This window comes from Hemitrygon akajei, unplaced genomic scaffold (assembly GCF_048418815.1).
Source record: "Hemitrygon akajei unplaced genomic scaffold, sHemAka1.3 Scf000064, whole genome shotgun sequence".
Taxonomy (NCBI): Eukaryota; Metazoa; Chordata; class Chondrichthyes; order Myliobatiformes; family Dasyatidae; genus Hemitrygon; species Hemitrygon akajei.
The window spans coordinates 1,921,945-1,941,778 of record NW_027331950.1 but is presented as its reverse complement, the minus strand read 5'-3'; the positions used below and the strand labels follow the sequence as shown (position 1 = coordinate 1,941,778).

Below are 19,834 nucleotides of genomic sequence, written 5' to 3'. Positions count from 1 at the left end.
GTGGGAGTGTTGTATGTCTGAGCCCAGCTGTGTGTGTTTGTGTATCAGAATCAGGTTTAATATCACCGGAATATGTGGTGAAATTTGTTGTTTGTGACGGCAATACATAGAAATAAAAAGTATAAATTACAATAAGTACTTATAAAATTAAATTTGAAATTTGCAAAACAAGAGCAAGTGTTCATGGGTTCATTGCCTATTCAGATATCAGATGGTGAAAGGAAGAAGCTTTTCCTGAACCGGTGAGTGTGTCTTCAGGGTCCTGTACATCCTCCTTGATGGTGGTAATGAGAAGAAGTCATGTCCTGGGTGATGGGGGTCCTGAATGATGGATGCCATCTTTTTGTGGCATCATCTTTTGAATGTGTCCTGGATGCTGTGGAGTCCAGTGCCCATGAAGGAGCTGGCTGAGTTTACAACTTTCTGCAGCATTTTCCGATCCTGTGCAGTGGCCTCTCCACACCAGGCAGTGATGCAACCAGTTAGAATGCTCTCCACAGTACATCTGTAGAAATTTGCAAGTGTCTTTAGTGACAGACCGATTCCCCTCAATCTCCGAATGAAATATAGCCGATGTTGTGCCTTCATTGTAACTGCATCAATATGTTGGGCCCAGGATAGTTCCTCAGAGATGTTGACAGGCAGGAAATGGAAACTGCTCACCCTTTTCACTTCTGATCCCACGATGAGGACTGGTGTGTGTTCCCTCGACTTTCCCTTCCTGAATCCACAATCAATTCCTTTGTCTTCATGATGTTGAGTGCAAGGTTGTTGCTGCGACACCACTCAACTTGCTGATCTATCTCACTCCTGTACTCCTCCTCGTCACCATCTGAAATTCCAGCAACAATTGTTCTGTCATCAGCAAGTTTATAGATGAGCCTAGGCACACAGACGTGGTGTAGAGAGAGTAGAGCAGTGGGCTGAACACGCAACGTTGAGGTGTGCCAGTGTTGATTGTCAGCAAGGAGGAGATGTTATTTCTGATCCACACAGACTGTGGTCTCCTGGTGAGGATCCAGTTGCAGAAGGAGGTTCAGAGGCCCCGGTTTTGGAGCTTGTCGATTACAATTGAGGGTCTGATTGTGTTGAACGCTGAGCTGTAATCAGCAGCCTGACTTGTGTATTGCTTTTATCCAGGTGATCTGAGGCTGAGTGTGAGCCAGTGAGAATTGTTGACAGATTGCGGTGATTGGCAAATTTCAGTGGGTCCCTGCACACAGACAGGAGTTGATTGACCATGACCAACCCCTCAAAGCACTTCATCACAGTAGTGAGCGTCACTGGGCGATAGTTGTTGAGGCAGGTCACCCTGGTATTTTTGGGCACTGATATGATTGTCGATGTTTTTAAGTGTGTGTGTGTGTGTGTGTGTGTGTGTGTGTGTGTGTGTGTGTGTGTGTGTGTGTGTGTGTGTGTGTGTGTGTGTGTGTGTGTGTGTGTGTGTGTGTGTGTGTCTACAGGTATTCGCACGCTTGAGCAGAGAGACAGAGTATTTGAGGCTTTCCAATTCAATTCAGGAATATTTCCAGTAATTGGTGTGCCTCGAAAGACGGGTCACAAAGTTGGGCCGACCATTCAGATCAAAACAAAATAATTTACCCAGCAGACTGAGCTCACAACCCGCTCTTGTGTTTCAGAGTTATTTACAAATTGAAATGTACAATTTAAACTGTGCAAAGTAAATTTATTATCAAAGTATAGACATGTCACCATGTATAATCCTAGGATTTGATTATATTATAAATTCCATAAACTCAATAACCATTATAAGATGAATGAAAATTGTAAGAAGTGAAAGGGTTAAGGTTAGACTGTGCTAAGATCTAAGCTTACAAAACATATGCTGACACATTGCTAAATAAGGATATAAGATTCTTGCAAAACTGTATAGGTACAATCTGTACCTTGTGGTAATCATGAAGAACTAAAAGGGAGTCATTAAGCTAGGAGCTGAGAGCGGAGGTGGATGAAACAGATGGAGATAAGCTGTACTCTTGTGGCTAACTCCAAGGCCGATGAGTGTTTTGAAAACTTGGCAGACATGGCTCTGCGGATGGCTAACTCCAAGGACAGAGGATATGAGAAAATGTGTATGTGACCCCCGAAATGTACAAGCCTGTGGGGAGGGGGAGAGTGGAGCTGACTATGAATAATTGTAGGAATGATACAGCAACTGAGGGACACGTGATAACCTACTTGAAACTGTATAAAAGGAAATGAAATGTAATGCTCTGGGCTCAATACTGCTGGAGCAGTTTTGGGTCCGACTCTGCAGACTCGTGAAAAATAAAGCTTTGCCGCTTTGCAGTTTGCTGAGACTCAGAGTGTAGAATTATTTCTGACAGCTGGGGGCTCGTCCGGGATCCCCACTCCGGTCGTGGAGGGCGAGAGGAAGGACATCGGAGAAGGTGCACCCTGCCGAGTTCGGCAGTCCCTGATTCCTTGCTCGTCGTCTGAAACGGCTTGAGCGAGTGAGATCCGGACAGCGCAAGGCGGCAAAGCAGGGAGGAAAGGAGACGGTTCTACGGCACACCGGGTAAGTGAGACTAGCTAACTGAGATCTAGGTGGGTGTGACCGGGTAAACTAGGTGTGACGACACCTAGAGTAAAAAGAACCGGGCCGGGAAGGGAATAATGGGAGGGGGAAGCTCAAAGGAAGAGGAGCCGGAGAGTTCGGGTTTGTTCCCGAAGGTACCTCCTGATAGCCCCCTCGGTAGAATGTTTGCAGGATGGGGATATGGACGAACAAAGGGAAAGCAGAAAAAGAGAATGGTAGAATATTGCAAATTATGGTCCAAACAGCCAATAAAAGGGTCCTCGGTATGGTGGCCACCATTTGGGTCAGATGAGGATTGGGTTAGACAGGCCTTAAACATATATGTAAACTCTAAGCCAAATGTAAAAGAAGAAGAAAGTGAATACGCCTCTTGCTGGGTTTCGGGGCCAGGAGACTCAGCCAGAAGTTACAAATTGGAAACAAAGAACAAGGAGAAACCTCCTTGGGAAGTATTGAATCATTTACCTCCGCCTTACGTGCCCCGGCCTGAACAACCGGAGGTGGCTCCCTCTGCCCCCCTCCAACCGGACGATCCGGCACGGGAGGCGGAGGCTGAAAAGGAAAAAGAACGGGAAGAATGGGCGGAAGAAGAAGAAAAACGAAAAGAGGAATACGATGAGTGGTTAGAAAAAGAAAGGAAGAAGTGGGAGGAAGGGAATCCACCACAATCAGGACCCCCCTTTATTATGACGCGCTCCCGGACACGACAACGGGTGAAAAAGGAAGAGGAGCCCAAGTTATGCCCCTTAAGGGAGGTCCCGATGAGTGGACCTGATGGGGGAACGGGGTATGTGAATGTTCCCCTGACCAGCACTGAGGTAAGAACCTTTAAAAAAGAAATGAAGAACCTCCTGGAAGATCCGATGGGACTGGCTGAACAGTTGGATCAGTTCCTCGGGCCTAATATATACACCTGGGATGAAATGTATTCCATCATGGGGACGTTATTCTCAACCCAAGAGAGACAAATGATAAGACAAGCGGCTATAGTTATGTGGGAGAAAGAAAAGACTACCGAAGGGGCACCTAAGTTTCCCCTCACGGAGCCAAACTGGAACAAACAGACTCCTGAAGGACGAGGAAACATGAGGGATATGAGGGAATTCCTGATCAAGGGGATAAGACAAGCGGTCCCCAAGGGTCATAATTTCAATAAGGCATTTGGAAGTCATCAAAACCCCGATGAGACCCCAACTGACTTCCTGGATAGAATTCGGAAAAATATGCAACAATATGCGGGGGTAGACCCGGAGACAGAGGTGGGACAACAGTTAATCAGGGTAGAATTTGTATCAAAAGCTTGGCCAGATATTCGGAAAAAGCTAGAAAAGATAGAGGACTGGAATTCAAAACCCTTGAGCGAATTACTGCGAGAAGCACAGAAGGTGTTTGTAAGAAGAGACGAGGAGAAACAGAAAAAGACCGCTAGGATAATGGTTCAGACAGTACGGCAAGTAACCACAGAAGACAGGGAAAAGAGGGGAACGTGGTCAGACCGAGGCAATGGCCAAGAACCAGGAAGGAAAACGCGAAGGACTCTAAGATGCTTCCACTGTAACGAGGAAGGACATTTTAAACGGGAATGTCCTAAGTATCGGCGAGAGGTCAGGTCATATGCCATGATGGAGGACGAAGACTAGGGGGGTCGGGGGTTCCTACCCTTGGGGAGAAGAAACTATCGACAGGAACCCCTGGTAAATCTGAAATTAGGTCCCCAAGGGTCAGATACAACCTTTATGGTAGATTCGGGTGCTGAAAGATCCAGTGTAATCCAGATACCTCCCGGCGCCCGAACAGGAACAAGAGTAATGAAGGTATCCGGTATCGGAGGAAAAACGATACAAGTGCCCATTGTGGACAATGTGGAAGTCGGATATGAAGATAGGGCAACAAGGCAAGACCTTCTCCTGCTGCCCTCGGCAGGATTCAACCTATTAGGAAGGGACCTGCAAGTGCAACTGGGCATTGGAACAGTGCCGAACAATGGAGAAATAATAGTAAAATTATTCGCATTAAAAGAAGAGGACGACCAGAAAATAGAGCCCGAGGTGTGGTATAGAGAGGGAAATAGGGGAGGATTGAACATCAGCCCTCTACAGATCACCTTGCTACCGGACGGTCGCCCAGTAAGGAGGAAGCAGTATCCCATTGCGATGGAAGGAAGAAAAGGGCTGCAGCCGGTAATTGAAGGGCTGATCGCAGATGGACTGCTGGAAGAATGTATGTCGCCATATAATACCCCCATCCTCCCGGTGCGAAAGCCGGACGGGACTTATCGGATGGTACAAGACCTGCGGGGTCTAAATGCAGTAGTCCAGACCCGATACCCGGTAGTACCCAACCCGTACACCCTGATGAGTAAAATCTCCCCTGACCATGAATGGTTCAGTGTAATAGATCTAAAAGATGCTTTCTGGAGTTGCCCGCTAGAAGAAAGCAGTCGGGACATGTTTGCGTTTGAATGGGAAAATCCTACAACAGGGCGGAAAAGACAACTCAGATGGACGGTCCTGCCGCAAGGATTCACTGAGTCACCTAACCTATTCGGGCAGGTCTTGGAGCAAGTACTAGCGGAATTCCAATGTGCTCCAGAGAACCAACTGCTACAGTATGTGGATGATTTATTACTATCCGGGCCAACACAGAAAGGGGTGCAGGAAGATACCATCAGATTACTGAACTTCCTAGGGAAAAAGGGGCTACGGGTCTCCAAGAAAAAGTTACAATTCGTGGAAAAGGAAGTAAGGTATCTGGGACACCGGGTCAGTAAGGGACAGCGAAGCATTACCCCAGAAAGGATAGCTGGAATAACAGGGATGTCGCTACCTCGTACCAAGAAGGAGATACGACAGTTCCTGGGGTTAGTGGGGTATTGTCGAATCTGGATTGAGAATTATACTCCCCTGGTGAGATTTCTGTATGATAAACTCGGGCAAGATGAGCAAACAGTAAAATGGACAAAGGAAGAGGAGCAAAAATTCAACTATATCAAGGGGCAATTGATCCGTGCTCCGGTGTTAGTCTTGCCAGCCCTGGAAAAACCATTCCAGCTGTACGTCAACAATGCCGAAGGAATGGCCCAAGGGGTACTCACCCAACTAAGAGGAGGAAAGCGGCAACCCGTGGCTTTCCTGTCAAAAATGTTAGACCCGGTATCGCGTGGATGGCCCACCTGTATCCAAGCAGTGGCAGCGACAGCGGTATTGGTAGAGGAAGCCCGGAAACTAACCTTTGGAGGGAAGATCACAGTGCATTCTCCCCACTCGGTCAGCACCCTACTAGCCCAGAAGGCACATCGGTGGCTCACTGACTCCCGCATTCTAAAGTACGAAACTATACTGATGACCGGAGAAGACCTAAACTTCGCAAAGGATTCCAGTTGCAACCCAGCCCAGTTCCTCTATGGAGGACTAGAAGAAAAGGAGTCAGAACACGACTGTATTGAATTGTTGGACTTGCAAACAAAGAGCCGGGAGGACTTACAGGAAGTTCCCCTGGGAGAAGGACAGGAATTGTATATAGATGGATCCTCACGATGTATTGATGGAGTACGGCACAGCGGATATGCCATCATTGACGGAGAGATTGAAAGAATAGTGGAGTCCGGGAGATTACCGGGAAACTGGTCGGCCCAGTCATGCGAATTATACGCACTCCAGAGGGCTCTGAGGATATTGGAGAAGAGGATCGGAACAATATACACTGACTCTAAGTACGCCTATGGGATAGTACATACCTTTGGGAAGATATGGAAAGAAAGAGGACTGATAACGGCCAGAGGAAAGGGACTGGCACACGAGCAAATGATAAGTATGACATTGGAAGCCCTGGCCCTACCAACTGAGATTGCGGTAATACATGTACCCGGACACCAAAAAGGATCAACACCTGAAGCAGTAGGGAACCGTCTAGCCGATGGGGAGGCCAAACGAGCAGCCGTTGAAGACCCGATCCAACTCCTGACCTTGATACCAGTGAGGGAAGGACTTACTAAACAACCTATGTTTACCCAAATAGAGATTGATAGCATGAACCAACTAGGAGCCCGAAAAGACACTGATGGTAAATGGACGGTCCCGGATGGGAGACAGGTACTAAATAAGGAAGTAACCCGCAACATCCTCCAACAGTTGCACCATCAAACCCACTGGGGAGTACAGGCCATGTGCGACACAATTCTGAGGGACTATGTATGCAAAGGAATATACACACTGGCCCAGCAAGAGATAACTGGATGTCCGACGTGCCAGCGGATAAACAAGAAAGTGATGCGATCCACTCCAAGAGGTGGCCAGCCACTGGCCATGAGACCGTTCCATAGAGTCCAGATCGACTTTACCGAACTACCCTCAGTGCAGAGATGGAAGTACCTGTTAGTAATAGTGGATCATTTTACCCACTGGGTGGAAGCATACCCGACCACAAAGGCCGATGCGCCTACAGTAGCCCGAATACTACTAGAAAACATAATCCCCAGATATGGGATCATGGGGTCCATAGACTCGGACAGAGGGACACACTTTGCCTCCAAGACGCACCAGTTGATTTGTGATGCATTGAGTATCCAATGGAAATACCATACCCCGTGGCATCCCCAGAGTTCGGGACGGGTGGAAAGGATGAACAGTACCTTAAAGGCGCAATTGACCAAATTAATGCTAGAAACCAAGTTACCCTGGACTAAGTGTCTCCCCATCGCCCTGTTAAGAATCCGAACAGCACCCAGGAAGGATATAGGAATCTCCCCCTATGAAATGCTGTTTGGACTCCCGTATTGGAATAAGGTAGAAGGGTACCCCACGCTACAAGGGGGTGATATTTTTATAAGGAACTATTTACTGGCACTATCTCGTTCCTTTGCAGAACTGCGGAAGAAGGGTCTCTTGGCCCAGACTCCGCCGCTCGACTTTGCTTTACATCAGATCGTGCCTGGAGATTGGGTTCTGGTACGGACCTGGAAGCCGGAGAAGTTACAACCACAGTGGGAAGGCCCTTTCCAGGTCCTGTTAACCACCGAGGCGGCCGTACGAACAAAAGAGAAAGGGTGGACCCACGCATCCAGAATAAAGGGACCAGTTAAGCCTGAGGGACACACGGAGTGGACCTGTGTTCCCAGTGAAGAACCGTTGGTGGTGAAACTGAAAAGGCAACAAAAATGAACTCAATGTGGACTGTTACATTATTGACTGTAATATATTTAATTCTGTATGTGGGAAAAATAGAAGGGAAATGTGACAAGTGTAGGAACCGAGTTTTGGAGAAAGGAAAAGAACGACCCGGGGCCCTTGTGTCACATTCACATGTAAATGACCAATGTTATGGAAAAGAAAAAGAGGAATGTGAAGAGGGAGGAATAAAATATACCCTGAGAAAGAACAGGGGATACCCCGGTGGATCAGTGAGAGAAGAAAAAGGAGAAGGGAGAAGTTGGAGTGTACGAGAAAGTACATGCCCTGAGACAGAATGGATATGTGAAAGGAAAGAAAAAGGAAGGGCAGAGTTTGGTGGAGTCAGAGAAGAATGGGGAACCTATGGAAAAACAAGACCGGAAATGAAGGAAAACCTGTTTATAGACTTAGCAACTCGAATAGCTACAAGTTTAAATGTAAGTGACTGTTGGGTTTGTGGGGGACCCCACATGAGCGAGCAATGGCCATGGATAGGTGAGAGTTTGAGTGTGTGGGAGCTATTGGCTCATGATTGGGATAAGAAAAGGACTGGGAGGACGCAAGAATGGAAGTTAACAAACTATCCGGAAGGACAAGTATGTGTAGAAAGAAAAGGGAAGGTGAAAGTAGGAGAAAGCCCATGTCAGAGTATAAAGTTGGCTAAAACAAAAAAATAATGCCACTTGGTGGCCCGAGGAGCCGACTTGGTACATAACTAAAGGGGCAAAGGACAATTGTACGGCTATGGGAAACAATTCGGGAATCTGGAATTGCAGTGGGCATAACCCGTACGAAGGAATTCCCAGTGTTTGGAAAGCCTGGCGGAAAGCAAGGAAAGGAGGATTTGTCCCAGAAGGTCTGTTCTGGATTTGTGGGAATCAGGCATACACCAAATTGCCGAAAGGATGGGGAGGAGTTTGTTTCTTAGGCCTTATAAGGCCAGAGTTCTTCCTCCTACCCCAGGATGAAGATAGGGAATTGGGAATCAAGTTATTTGACTCACTGAGAAGGGAGAAGCGGGAGATAAAGGTGGGAGAATGGGGCGACGAGTGGCCTCCAGCACGCATCATTGAATATTACGGACCAGCAACTTGGGCCCAGGATGGGTCATGGGGTTACCGAACCCCGGTATATATGTTAAATCGAATAATACGCCTACAAGCTGTAGTAGAGGTGATCACCAACCAAACCGCATTGGCTCTGGAATTGCTGGCTGAGCAGCAAAGCCAGATGAGAACAGCCATATACCAAAATCGATTAGCATTGGATTACCTATTGGCCTCCGAGGGAGGGGTCTGTGGAAAGTTCAATCTGACAAACTGTTGCCTAAAGATAAATGATAATGGAAAGGCAGTGTTGAAAATATCCGACAAAATTCGGAAGTTGGCCCATGTGCCAGTACAAACTTGGAGATCCTTAGGGAACCTGAGTTGGCTGGATAGTCTGCTGGGAGGAAGCTGGTGGCGAATAACCCTGTTAATATTAGGCGGAATACTCATAATGATAATCATATTACCATGCTTAATACCCTGCTTGAGAGCATTAATAACGCGAGTAGTAGTACAGGTAATGCAGCCAGGGAACCCAGCTGACCCGGCTAAAATGCTGTTGCAACGAGGCAGAGAACTGGAAGAGTGGAATCCCTGGACAAATCCTTAGCACACTCTAAAAAGAAAAAGGGTGGAATTGTAAGAAGTGAAAGGGTTAAGGTTAGACTGTGCTAAGATCTAAGCTTACAAAACATATGCTGACACATTGCTAAATAAGGATATAAGATTCTTGCAAAACTGTATAGGTACAATCTGTACCTTGTGGTAATCATGAAGAACTAAAAGGGAGTCATTAAGCTAGGAGCTGAGAGCGGAGGTGGATGAAACAGATGGAGATAAGCTGTACTCTTGTGGCTAACTCCAAGGCCGATGAGTGTTTTGAAAACTTGGCAGACATGGCTCTGCGGATGGCTAACTCCAAGGACAGAGGATATGAGAAAATGTGTATGTGACCCCCGAAATGTACAAGCCTGTGGGGAGGGGGAGAGTGGAGCTGACTATGAATAATTGTAGGAATGATACAGCAACTGAGGGACACGTGATAACCTACTTGAAACTGTATAAAAGGAAATGAAATGTAATGCTCTGGGCTCAATACTGCTGGAGCAGTTTTGGGTCCGACTCTGCAGACTCGTGAAAAATAAAGCTTTGCCGCTTTGCAGTTTGCTGAGACTCAGAGTGTAGAATTATTTCTGACAAAAGATCGGCCCCAAAAGGACAAACAAAACAACCATGTGCAAAAGACAACAAAATTCAAATACAAAAGAAATAAAACTAATAAATAACTCAGAAATAAACTTCAAGAACATGAGATGAAGAGCTGTTGATTGTGTCCATTGGTTGTGGGAATAGCTAAGTTTAAGGATCTGGTCTCAATTTAGAAAATTTTTTGGTTTAGCGAATTTTTCATTATCATCTCCCATTCTCCTTAATTATTTTTTTTATCCCTTCCATGACTGACAAAGTCTTTAAGGATCGGGATGAACTCGGTATTAAGCATTTTTGGGACTTGTTTATCTCAGGATCTCTTGCATCATTTGACCAATTGTCAAATAAATTTGCACTCCCAAAATCACATTTTTACAGATACCTTCAAATTAGAGATTTTCTACGTTTCCAATTAGCTACTTTTCCTATAGGTCCTGATAAAAATTTACTGGATGATCTTTTAAATTTAAAACCTTTTGTTAATGATTCTATTACCGGTATCTATAACTTGTTGATTGATTCTAGACAAGTCTTTTTAGATAAAATAAAAAAAGCTTGGGAGGATGACCTAAATTGTCAGATTTCTGATCATAGATGGAATAAAATTCTTAAACGGGTTAATAAATCATCTCTCTGTGCTCGTCATTCTCTTCTACAATTTAAAGTGGTTCATAGAGCTTACATTTCTAAACAGAAGCTCTCCAGTTTTTACCCGAATGTTTCTTCACTTTATAATAAATGCAACTCTGCTGATGCCTCTTTAATTCATGTTTTGGTTTTGCCCTACAATTGAAAAGTTTTGGCAGGAAGTGTTTCATACCTTCTCTCAACTTTTTAGGGTCCAATTTGACCCAAATCCCCTTACTGCCTTGTTTGATATGATTGCAAATGAAGATATAACTTTAAATACTCCTAACATACAGGTTTTAGTTTTACCTCTCTTTTAGCAAGAAGAGCAATCTTGCGTAAATGGAAGGAGTCTACCCCTCCTACACATCTTCAATGGCTACGTGATATTATGTCGTATTTAAATTTAGAAAAGATCCGCTGCTCAGTCTTAAATTCGAAACAATCTTTTTATGATATTTGGGGACCTTTCCTAAATTACTTTTCCAATTTATAAAGTTTAACAGTGCACAGACTTTTATGTATATTTTTATCTTCTCTTCTTAAGTGAATATGTTTTTTTTCTAATTATCCATTGTCATCCATCAGCTTTTTTCTTTGGTAGTTGGTAGAGGGTTGACTTTTTTTATATATATAAAACATTTCTTTTATGATGTATGACCTATCTTTAAATTTTTGATTACAGAGTGGTATACTTTTATGTGTTATGCTATAACATTTTGATCAATTTTATTACAATATATGAATGTACACAAGTTATGTTGAGATATATCTATGTGTTGCACTCTGTAAATCTTTTTTTTTCTTCTGAATAAAAATACTGTAAAAAGAAAGAAGGACCTGTTGGTTGAGTGTAATAACTGTTCCTGAACCTGGGGTTGAGGCTCCTGAGGCTCATGCACCTTCTTCCTGATGGCAGCATTGAGAAGAGAGCATGGCCTGGGTGGTGGGGGTCCTTGATGATGGATGCTGATTTCCTGCGACAGCACTCCGCAGAGATGTGTTCAGTTGTGAGGAAAGTTTTACCCGTGATGTGCTGGGCCATATCTACTATGATGTGCTGGGCCATACTACTGAGGACAGACAGTTCCTGCTTTCTTGTAATTGCACTTGTGTCCCGGGCTCGGGACAGATCCTCTGAAATGTTAACACTGTGGAATTTAAAGTTGCTGAACGTCTCCACCTTTGAGCCCCGATGAGGATTGCCTCATGGGTTCCTGTTTCCTCCTCCAAAGTCCATACCCAGTTCATTGCTCTTGCTCTCATTGAATGAGAGGCTGCTCTAAGACCATAAGAGATAGAAGCAGAATTAGGCCATTTGGCCCATCAAAACTGCTCTGCCACTTCATCATGGTAAATCCATTTTTCCTCCCAGCCCCATTTTCCTGCCTTCGCCGCGTATCCTTTCATGCCCTGATCGATCGAAAGTCCATCAACCTCTGCCTTAGCAAAAGGAAAAGCAGCATCCGTCATCAAGGCAAGATGAGGTGAGGCACCTCCCACTCCGTACCCATCCATTTCTGTCCCTCCCCCCTTCCCACTCTCTTGCCTACAAACCTCACTTTCATTCTTACCATTCTCTCTCGCTCCCTCCCCTCTCTCAACTCTCTCCTCTCTCTCTCACACTCTCCTCCCCTCTTCCACACTCTCTCCCACACTTCCCACTCTCTCCCAACTCTCTGCTTCACTCTTTCCTCCCCAGTATACCCCATTCTCCTACTCTTGAACCCTCTCTCCCCACATTCTCTTTCTTTCACTCTCATCCCTCTTCCCTCCCTCTCCCCTTCCCTTTTCCCCTTTCTCCACCCCTCTCCAGTCTCCCCCACTCTCACCCTCACCCCCACTACACCCCCTCTCTCAGATCAATGATTCTGTGCTCTGTTTACACTTGTTTAGTAAATTGTTTGTATCACTTGTTCCTTCATCAATTCCTTCACTCTTTGTTTTAGACTTGGGATTGTGTTTTTCATTATATATTGTACTTCTCACTTACTGTAATCCAACAAACAATCCCACAGCATCCTCGGAAAGTTCCTACTCCCCACTGATCGAATCCTCTCATCTTGCTGATCTCGGTCCGACACGTCCACTCTTTATTATTTTCCATAGAGGTTGCCTGACCTGCTGAGTTCCTCCAGCATTTTGTGTGTGTTGTTCTCCGTTACTCCTCCTCCTCTCTGCACCTTTCTTTTCCCATTTCTGGCACCTCTCTCCCTTCCTCCATTCTTACCTATCTCTCCCATGCGCTCTCACTCCCTCTGTCCCTCTCTCACCCCAACAGTTCATTGCAGTCTCTCTGTCTCCCCCTTTATCACTCTCTCTCTCTCTCACACACACACACACAACACACAGACTTCTCCCCTGTATTACTCTCGCAATCACTCCCACACTCTCCTCCACTCCAGCCCTCTCCATCTCTCCCGCCTCCACGCTGGTCCACTCCTTCCTTTCCCCCTCTCTCCTTCCCTCCCTCTCTAACCCAGCCCTGTTCCCGCTCTCCTTCTCTTGTTTGCCCAAATTTCACGTAAAATTGTTCTCCCTCTCTGCCTCCCCACCCTCTATCTTTGCTCACGTTCTTACCCTCCACCTTCCTTCCTCCTTCCCTCGGTGCCTCTCTTCACCCTCTATCACTGCACCCACTCGCTCAACCCAATCTTACCCTCTTCAACCTACTTACCCGCACTCTCCCATTCTCCCCCCTATAGTCTACCCTTTGTCTCTTAACATCTCTCTCCCTCACTCTCTTTCTCTCTTCACCACTGTCACATCTGTCCTTCGGCCACGGAGAGAGGGGAAAGAGTTAGACGGATATGGAGAGGGAGGAGTGAAACTGATCGAGTCAGCAATTGATTGTTTCGGCATTGGCTTCGTTCAGTGACCCCAGCTCCACCTTTCTCCCAGACTGCATATCCTTCCCTCCATCCGTGACTTTATAGTACACTGAGAGAGAGAGAGAGAGAGAGGGAGACAGAGAGAGAGGGAGGCAGAGAGAGGAAGAGGGAGAGACACGGAGAGGGAGAGAGAAAGAGGAACAGAGAGGGAGACAGAAAGGGAGAGAGGATGGGGAGAGAGAGAGTGAGTGAGAGAGGGAGACAGAGAGTACGAGAGAGTGACAAAAACTTTGTTTCTCCCTCTTCCCAATGGCCTGATACTTCCCCTCGCCCTCTCCCTCCCTCTCCGCTGAGGGTTTGATAGTGAATCAGAGTCACCGGAAGTTGAGTAAATCCGTGTCCTGCGGAAGCGACAGCAGATAAAGCCTTTCGGCTGGATGAGGAGGGCGCGGGAGGAATATGTTTCATATGAGTGATGTAGGATTCAGAAAGGTAGGGAGTAAGCAGAGGGTGAGGGGTCAGTGTGAGAGTGGTGTAAGGCGGAGGGAGTGGGGAGTAATGGAGGAGTGAGGGGGAGGGATAGTAGAGTTTGGGATGAGAAAGGAGAAGCGGAGAGAGACTAGAGAGAGGAAGGTGAGAGTGAGAAAAGAGAGAGAAGGACGAGATTCGGGGAAAGCGCGTAAATAGATCCTTCAGTCCGTCTGGACAGTTCCACCCGTGTTCACAGAGCCAGTGCTGTTTGCACACGGTTGGAATTTACTCCTGTAAACCTTCTCCACCCGCGTGTCGGGTCGGAGCTGGAGAGCTTTGTGACCTGGTATCAACACTCCCCACCCCCTCCATTTCACCAACACAATAGAGCTGGTTACTGACAACAGGAAGTCAGCCGGGGCGATGCAGACATTCCTGTTTACATCAACGGCAGAGGATAAGGGGGTTGAGAGCCCCAATCTCCTGAGAGTGAACACCACTAACAGCCTGTCCTTGTCCAGACACAAGGACACTATCGCCAAGAAAGCTCAGCGGCCTCTCTGCTTCTTCCAGAGGCTGAAGAAAATCGGCGCCTCCTGGACGACCATCATCTGTTTTTACAGAACACATTCTGTGCGGAAACACAGGATTGTCTGTTGTCACGGCAACAGCACTGGCCACCACCGGAAACACTGCAGAGAGCTGTAAACAAGTTCAGTAAATTATGGAAACTGTGGACACTGTTTACACATCTCTCTGCCTCAATAAAACAGTCCACATTATCAAAGACCCCACACACGTCGAACATTCTGACTTCCTGAGAGATGGACCACTAACATCACAATCTCCCTAATGCAGTTGTGATTAATTGGTCTGTATGATTCGTTCCTTTAATTAATTGTCCCCCTACATTTCGCGACCCCGCACTCCCGGTCCCGAGGTGATGAATTGATCTTTATGGACGGGATGCGAATCAAAGGTTATCACTGTATCTTGATTCATTGAAAGCAAATGTCCCAATTTACGCTCATCTCTCCTCTCCTCTTCTCTCTCCCTCTCATTCTCTCTGCCTGTCACTCTCTCTCTCTTTCTCTCTATCTCTCTCTTCTCCGTCTCTCTACCCCTCTCCTTTCCCTTCTTCCCCCTCTGTTACGTCCTCACTTACCCTCTCTCTCCCCCCTTCTCCACACTCCTCCGCCGCCTATTCTGCAGCACACTAAACGGAAACAAACAGGCCTCTCCCGGAAACCACAAGCCTTTATCTTCTGAGAGAACATTGAATCTTTCCAACCGACGAGAAATTATACAGCATCTGTAATCCACTGAGTGTGTAAAACCGTCATCACAGTGCGGGGTGGGGGAGGGGTGCTGGTCTGGACGGGTGGGTGGCGGAGACAGCAAGCTACAGGAAAGGGGGAATTTGGGAGAAAACGAGAGGCAAGCGAAAAGTTAGGCATAAACGGAGTAAGCGACAATCAGGGAAAGATGCAGGTTAGTGACTGTGTAGGGAAGAATGTTTGGAGGAAAGAGTGGGAGGGTACAAAAGAGAACGGATGAGGAAAAGAGAGGAGACAGAGAAATTGAGGAATTGTATATGTAAAGAGAGAGAGAGTGAGAGAGAGACAGAGAAAGAGAGAGAGGGAGAGGAACTGAGAGTGAGAGACAGAGAGAGAGGAAGAGATGGAGAGAGAGACAGAGAGAGGGAGAGCAAGAGACAGAGACAGAGGGAGAGAGGAAGAGATGGAGAGAGAGAGACAGAGAGGGAGAGCAAGAGACAGACAGGGAGGAAGAGATGGAGAGAGAGAGAGGGAGAGAGACAGAGAGCGAGAGAGACAGATAGACAGAGAGGGAGAGAGGAACAGAGAGTGAGAGGGAGAGAGACAGACAGAGAGAAAGAGAGGGAGACAGAGGGGCGGAGACAGAGACAGACAGAGAGAGATGGAGAGAGAGAGACAGAGAGAGAGGGAGAGAGACAGAGAAAGACAGACAGACAGACAAAGAGGGTGGGGAGAGAGGGAGAGTCAGAGAGGGAGAGGGCCAGAGAGAAAGGGAGACAGAGCGAGGGAGGGAGACAGAGAGAGAAGGTGGGGAGAGAGTGAGAGAAAAAGAGGAAGAGACAGAGAGGGAGAGAGACAGACAGACAGGGAGACAGCAAGAAAGTGGGAGACAGAGAGAGAGAGACAGACAGAGAGAGAGTGAGGGTGGGGAGAGATAGAGAATGATCGGGAGAGAGAGAGACAGAGAGAGAGGAAGAGAGAGTGGAACAGGGAGGGAGAGAGACAGAGAGAGGGAGAGCAAGAGAGAGAGAGGGAGAGACACAGGGAGACAGGCAGAGAGAGGGAGAGAAAGACACAGAGAGAGAGGGTGGGGAGAGAGAGGGAGAGGAACAGAGAGAGAGGGAGAGAGACTGAGGAGAGAGTCAGAGACAGGCAGAGAGAGAGAGAGATGGTGGGGAAAGTGTGAGAGAGGGAGAGACAGAGAGAGAGGGGGAGAGGAACAGAGGGAGAGACGGAGGGGGAGAGAGAGGAGAGAGGGAAACAGACAGACAGAGAGAGTGAGGGTGGGGAGAGAGTGAGAGAAAGAGAGAGAGAGAGATTGAGAGTGAGAGGGAGAGGGAGACAGACAGAGAGGGGAAGAGTGAGTGATAGGCAGAGAGAGTGATAGAGAGAGAGGGAGAGGCAGAGGGAGACAGAGAGAACTGAGAGGGGGAGAGAGAGGGGGAAGAGAGAGTGAGAGACAGAGAGAGAGACAGAGGGAGAGAGAGAGGGACAGATGGAGAGAGAGAGAGAGAGAGGGAGACGGAGAGAGACAGAGAGAGAGGGTGGGAAGAGAGGGAGAGACAGAGAGAGACAGAAAGAGAGAGACAGAGAGAGGGAGAGAGAGGAACGGAGAGTGAGAGAGACAGAGAGAGAGGCGGAGAGAGAGAGGGACAGATGGAGAGAGAGAGGGAGACGGAGAGAGACAGAGAGAGAGAGAGAGTGAGTGGGGAGAGAGTGAGAGAAAGAGAGGGAGAGACAGAGAGAGACAGAAAGAGAGAGACAGAGAGAGGGAGAGAGAGGAACAGAGAGTGAGAGAGAGACAGAGACGGAGAGAAAGAGAGGGAGACAGAGACAGAGGGAAAGGAAGTAAGACATTGAGAGAGAGAGTGAGAGGAAGAGGGAGACAGAAAGAACTGGGGAGAGAGAGAGAGACAGAGAGAGGCAGAAAGAGAGAGACAGAGACAGAGAGAAAGAGAGGGAGACAGAGAGAGGGGCGGAGACAGAGACAGAGAGCGAGAGATGGAGAGAGAGACAGACAGAGTGAGAGAGATGGAGAGAGAGAGACAGAGAGGCAGGCAGAGAGGAACAGAGAGAGAGGAACAGAGAGAGGGAGATAGACAGAGAAAGACAGACAGACAAAGAGGGTGGGGAGAGGGAGAGTCAGAGAAGGAGAGGGCCAGAGAGAAAGGGAGACAGAGCGAGGGAGGGAGACAGAGAGACAGACAGACAGAGAGAGAAGGTGGGGAGAGAGTGAGAGAAAAAGAGGGAGAGACAGAGAGGGAGAGAGAGAGAGAGACAGACAGAGAGAGAGAGAGAGTGAGGGTGGGGAGAGATAGAGAATGATCGAGAGAGAGGGAGAGAGGAAGAGAGAGAGAGGAACAGAGAGTGAGAGAGAGACAGAGAGAGAGCCAGAGAGAGAGGAACAGGGAGTGAGAGAAAGACAGAGAGAGGGAGAGAGACTGAGAGAGAGGGAGAGAGGAAGAGAGACAGAGAGAGAGCGAGAGAGAGTGGAACAGGGAGGGAGAGAGACAGAGAGGGAGAGCAAGAGAGAGAGAGGGAGAGAGACAGGGAGACAGGCAGAGAGAGAGGAACAGAGAGAGGGAGAGAGAGACAGAGAGAGAGAGGGTGGGGAGAGAGAGAGGGAGTGGGAGAGAGACAGACAGAGAGGGAGAGACAGGGAGAGAGGAACAGAGAGTGAGAGAGAGAGAGAGAGGGAGAGAGACTGAGGAGAGAGTCAGAGACAGGCAGAGAGAGAGAGAGATGGTGGAGAAAGTGTGAGAGAGGGAGAGAAAGAGAGGGAGACAGAGACAGAGGGAAAGGAAGTAAGACATTGAGAGAGAGAGTGAGAGGAAGAGGGAGACAGAAAGAACTGGGGAGAGAGAGAGACAGAGAGAGGCAGAAAGAGAGAGACAGAGACAGAGAGAAAGAGAGGGAGACAGAGAGAGGGGCGGAGACAGAGACAGAGAGCGAGAGATGGAGAGAGAGACAGACAGAGTGAGAGAGATGGAGAGAGAGAGACAGAGAGGCAGGCAGAGAGGAACAGAGAGAGAGGAACAGAGAGAGGGAGATAGACAGAGAAAGACAGACAGACAAAGAGGGTGGGGAGAGGGAGAGTCAGAGAAGGAGAGGGCCAGAGAGAAAGGGAGACAGAGCGAGGGAGGGAGACAGAGAGACAGACAGACAGAGAGAGAAGGTGGGGAGAGAGTGAGAGAAAAAGAGGGAGAGACAGAGAGGGAGAGAGAGAGAGCCAGACAGAGAGAGAGAGAGAGAGAGTGAGGGTGGGGAGAGATAGAGAATGATCGAGAGAGAGGGAGAGAGGAAGAGAGAGAGAGGAACAGAGAGTGAGAGAGAGACAGAGAGAGAGCGAGAGAGAGAGGAACAGGGAGTGAGAGAAAGACAGAGAGAGGGAGAGAGACTGAGAGAGAGGGAGAGAGGAAGAGAGACAGAGAGAGAGCGAGAGAGAGTGGAACAGGGAGGGAGAGAGACAGAGAGGGAGAGCAAGAGAGAGAGAGGGAGAGAGACAGGGAGACAGGCAGAGAGAGAGGAACAGAGAGAGGGAGAGAGAGACAGAGAGAGAGAGGGTGGGGAGAGAGAGAGGGAGTGGGAGAGAGACAGACAGAGAGGGAGAGACAGGGAGAGAGGGAGAGAGGAACAGAGAGTGAGAGAGAGAGAGAGAGAGAGGGAGAGAGACTGAGGAGAGAGTCAGAGACAGGCAGAGAGAGAGAGAGATGGTGGGGAAAGTGTGAGAGAGGGAGAGAGAGAGAGGGGGAGAGGAACAGAGGGAGAGACAGGGAGGGGGAGAGAGAGAAGGAGAGAGGGAAACAGACAGAGAGAACTGAGGGGGAGAGAGTGAGAGAGAGGGAGAGAGTGAGAGAAAGAGAGAGGGAGACAGAGAGAGAGGGAGCAGGAGAGACAGAGGAAGACAGAGGGAGAGGGAGTGAGAGATTGAAAGAGAGTGAGAGGGAGAGGGAGACCGACAGAGAGGGGAAGAGTGAGTGATAGGCAGAGAGAGTGATAGAGAGAGAGGGAGGCAGTGGGAGACAGAGAGAACTGAGAGGGGACGAGAGAGAGAGGGGAAGTGAGAGTGAGAGACAGAAAGAGAGACATTGAGGGAGAGAGAGGGACAGATTGAGAGAGAGAGAGAGGGAGACAGAGAGAGGGAGAGAGGAACAGAGAGAGGGAGAGAGAGGAACGGAGAGTGAGAGACAGAAAGAGAGAGACTGAGGGAGAGTGAGAGGGAGAGACAGAGAGAGACAGAGAGGGAGAGAGAGGAACAGAGAGAGGGAGAGAGGAACGGAGAGTGACAGAGACAGAGAGAGGCGGAGAGAGAGAGGGACAGATGGAGAGAGAGAGAGGGTGGGGAGAGAGTGAGAGAAAGAGAGGGAGAGACAGAGAGACAGAAAGAGAGAGACAGAGAGAGGGAGAGAGAGGAACAGAGTGTGAGAGAGAGACAGAGACGGAGAGAAAGAGAGGGAGACAGAGACAGAGGGAAAGGAAGTAAGACATTGAGAGAGAGTGAGAGGAAGAGGGAGACAGAAAGAACTGGGGAGAGAGAGTGAGAGACAGAGAGAGGCAGAAAGAGAGACAGAGGGAGAGAGGGAGGGGAACAGAGAGTGAGAGACAGAGACAGACAGAAAGAGAGGGAGAGAGACAGAGAGAG

At 48.0% G+C, this 19,834-nt stretch overlaps 1 protein-coding gene across 1 annotated transcript; it reads left to right on the top strand.

Annotated features, from left to right (window-relative positions):
• Positions 1 to 1,784: 1,784 nt before the first annotated feature.
• On the top strand, positions 1,785 to 9,943 carry LOC140721924 (endogenous retrovirus group 3 member 1 Env polyprotein-like). The gene is made up of 2 exons (XM_073036746.1): positions 1,785 to 2,539; positions 7,424 to 9,943. The coding sequence occupies exon 2, from the start codon at positions 8,473 to 8,475 to the stop codon at positions 9,385 to 9,387; it is 915 nt and encodes a 304-aa protein (XP_072892847.1). The 5' UTR covers positions 1,785 to 2,539; positions 7,424 to 8,472; the 3' UTR covers positions 9,388 to 9,943.
• The last annotated feature ends 9,891 nt before the right edge of the window (positions 9,944 to 19,834 follow it).

Coding starts and splice junctions, on each gene's coding strand:
- LOC140721924 (XM_073036746.1), top strand. CDS start 8,473: ATGGGAAACAATTCGGGAATCTGGAATTGCAGTGGGCATAACCCGTAC.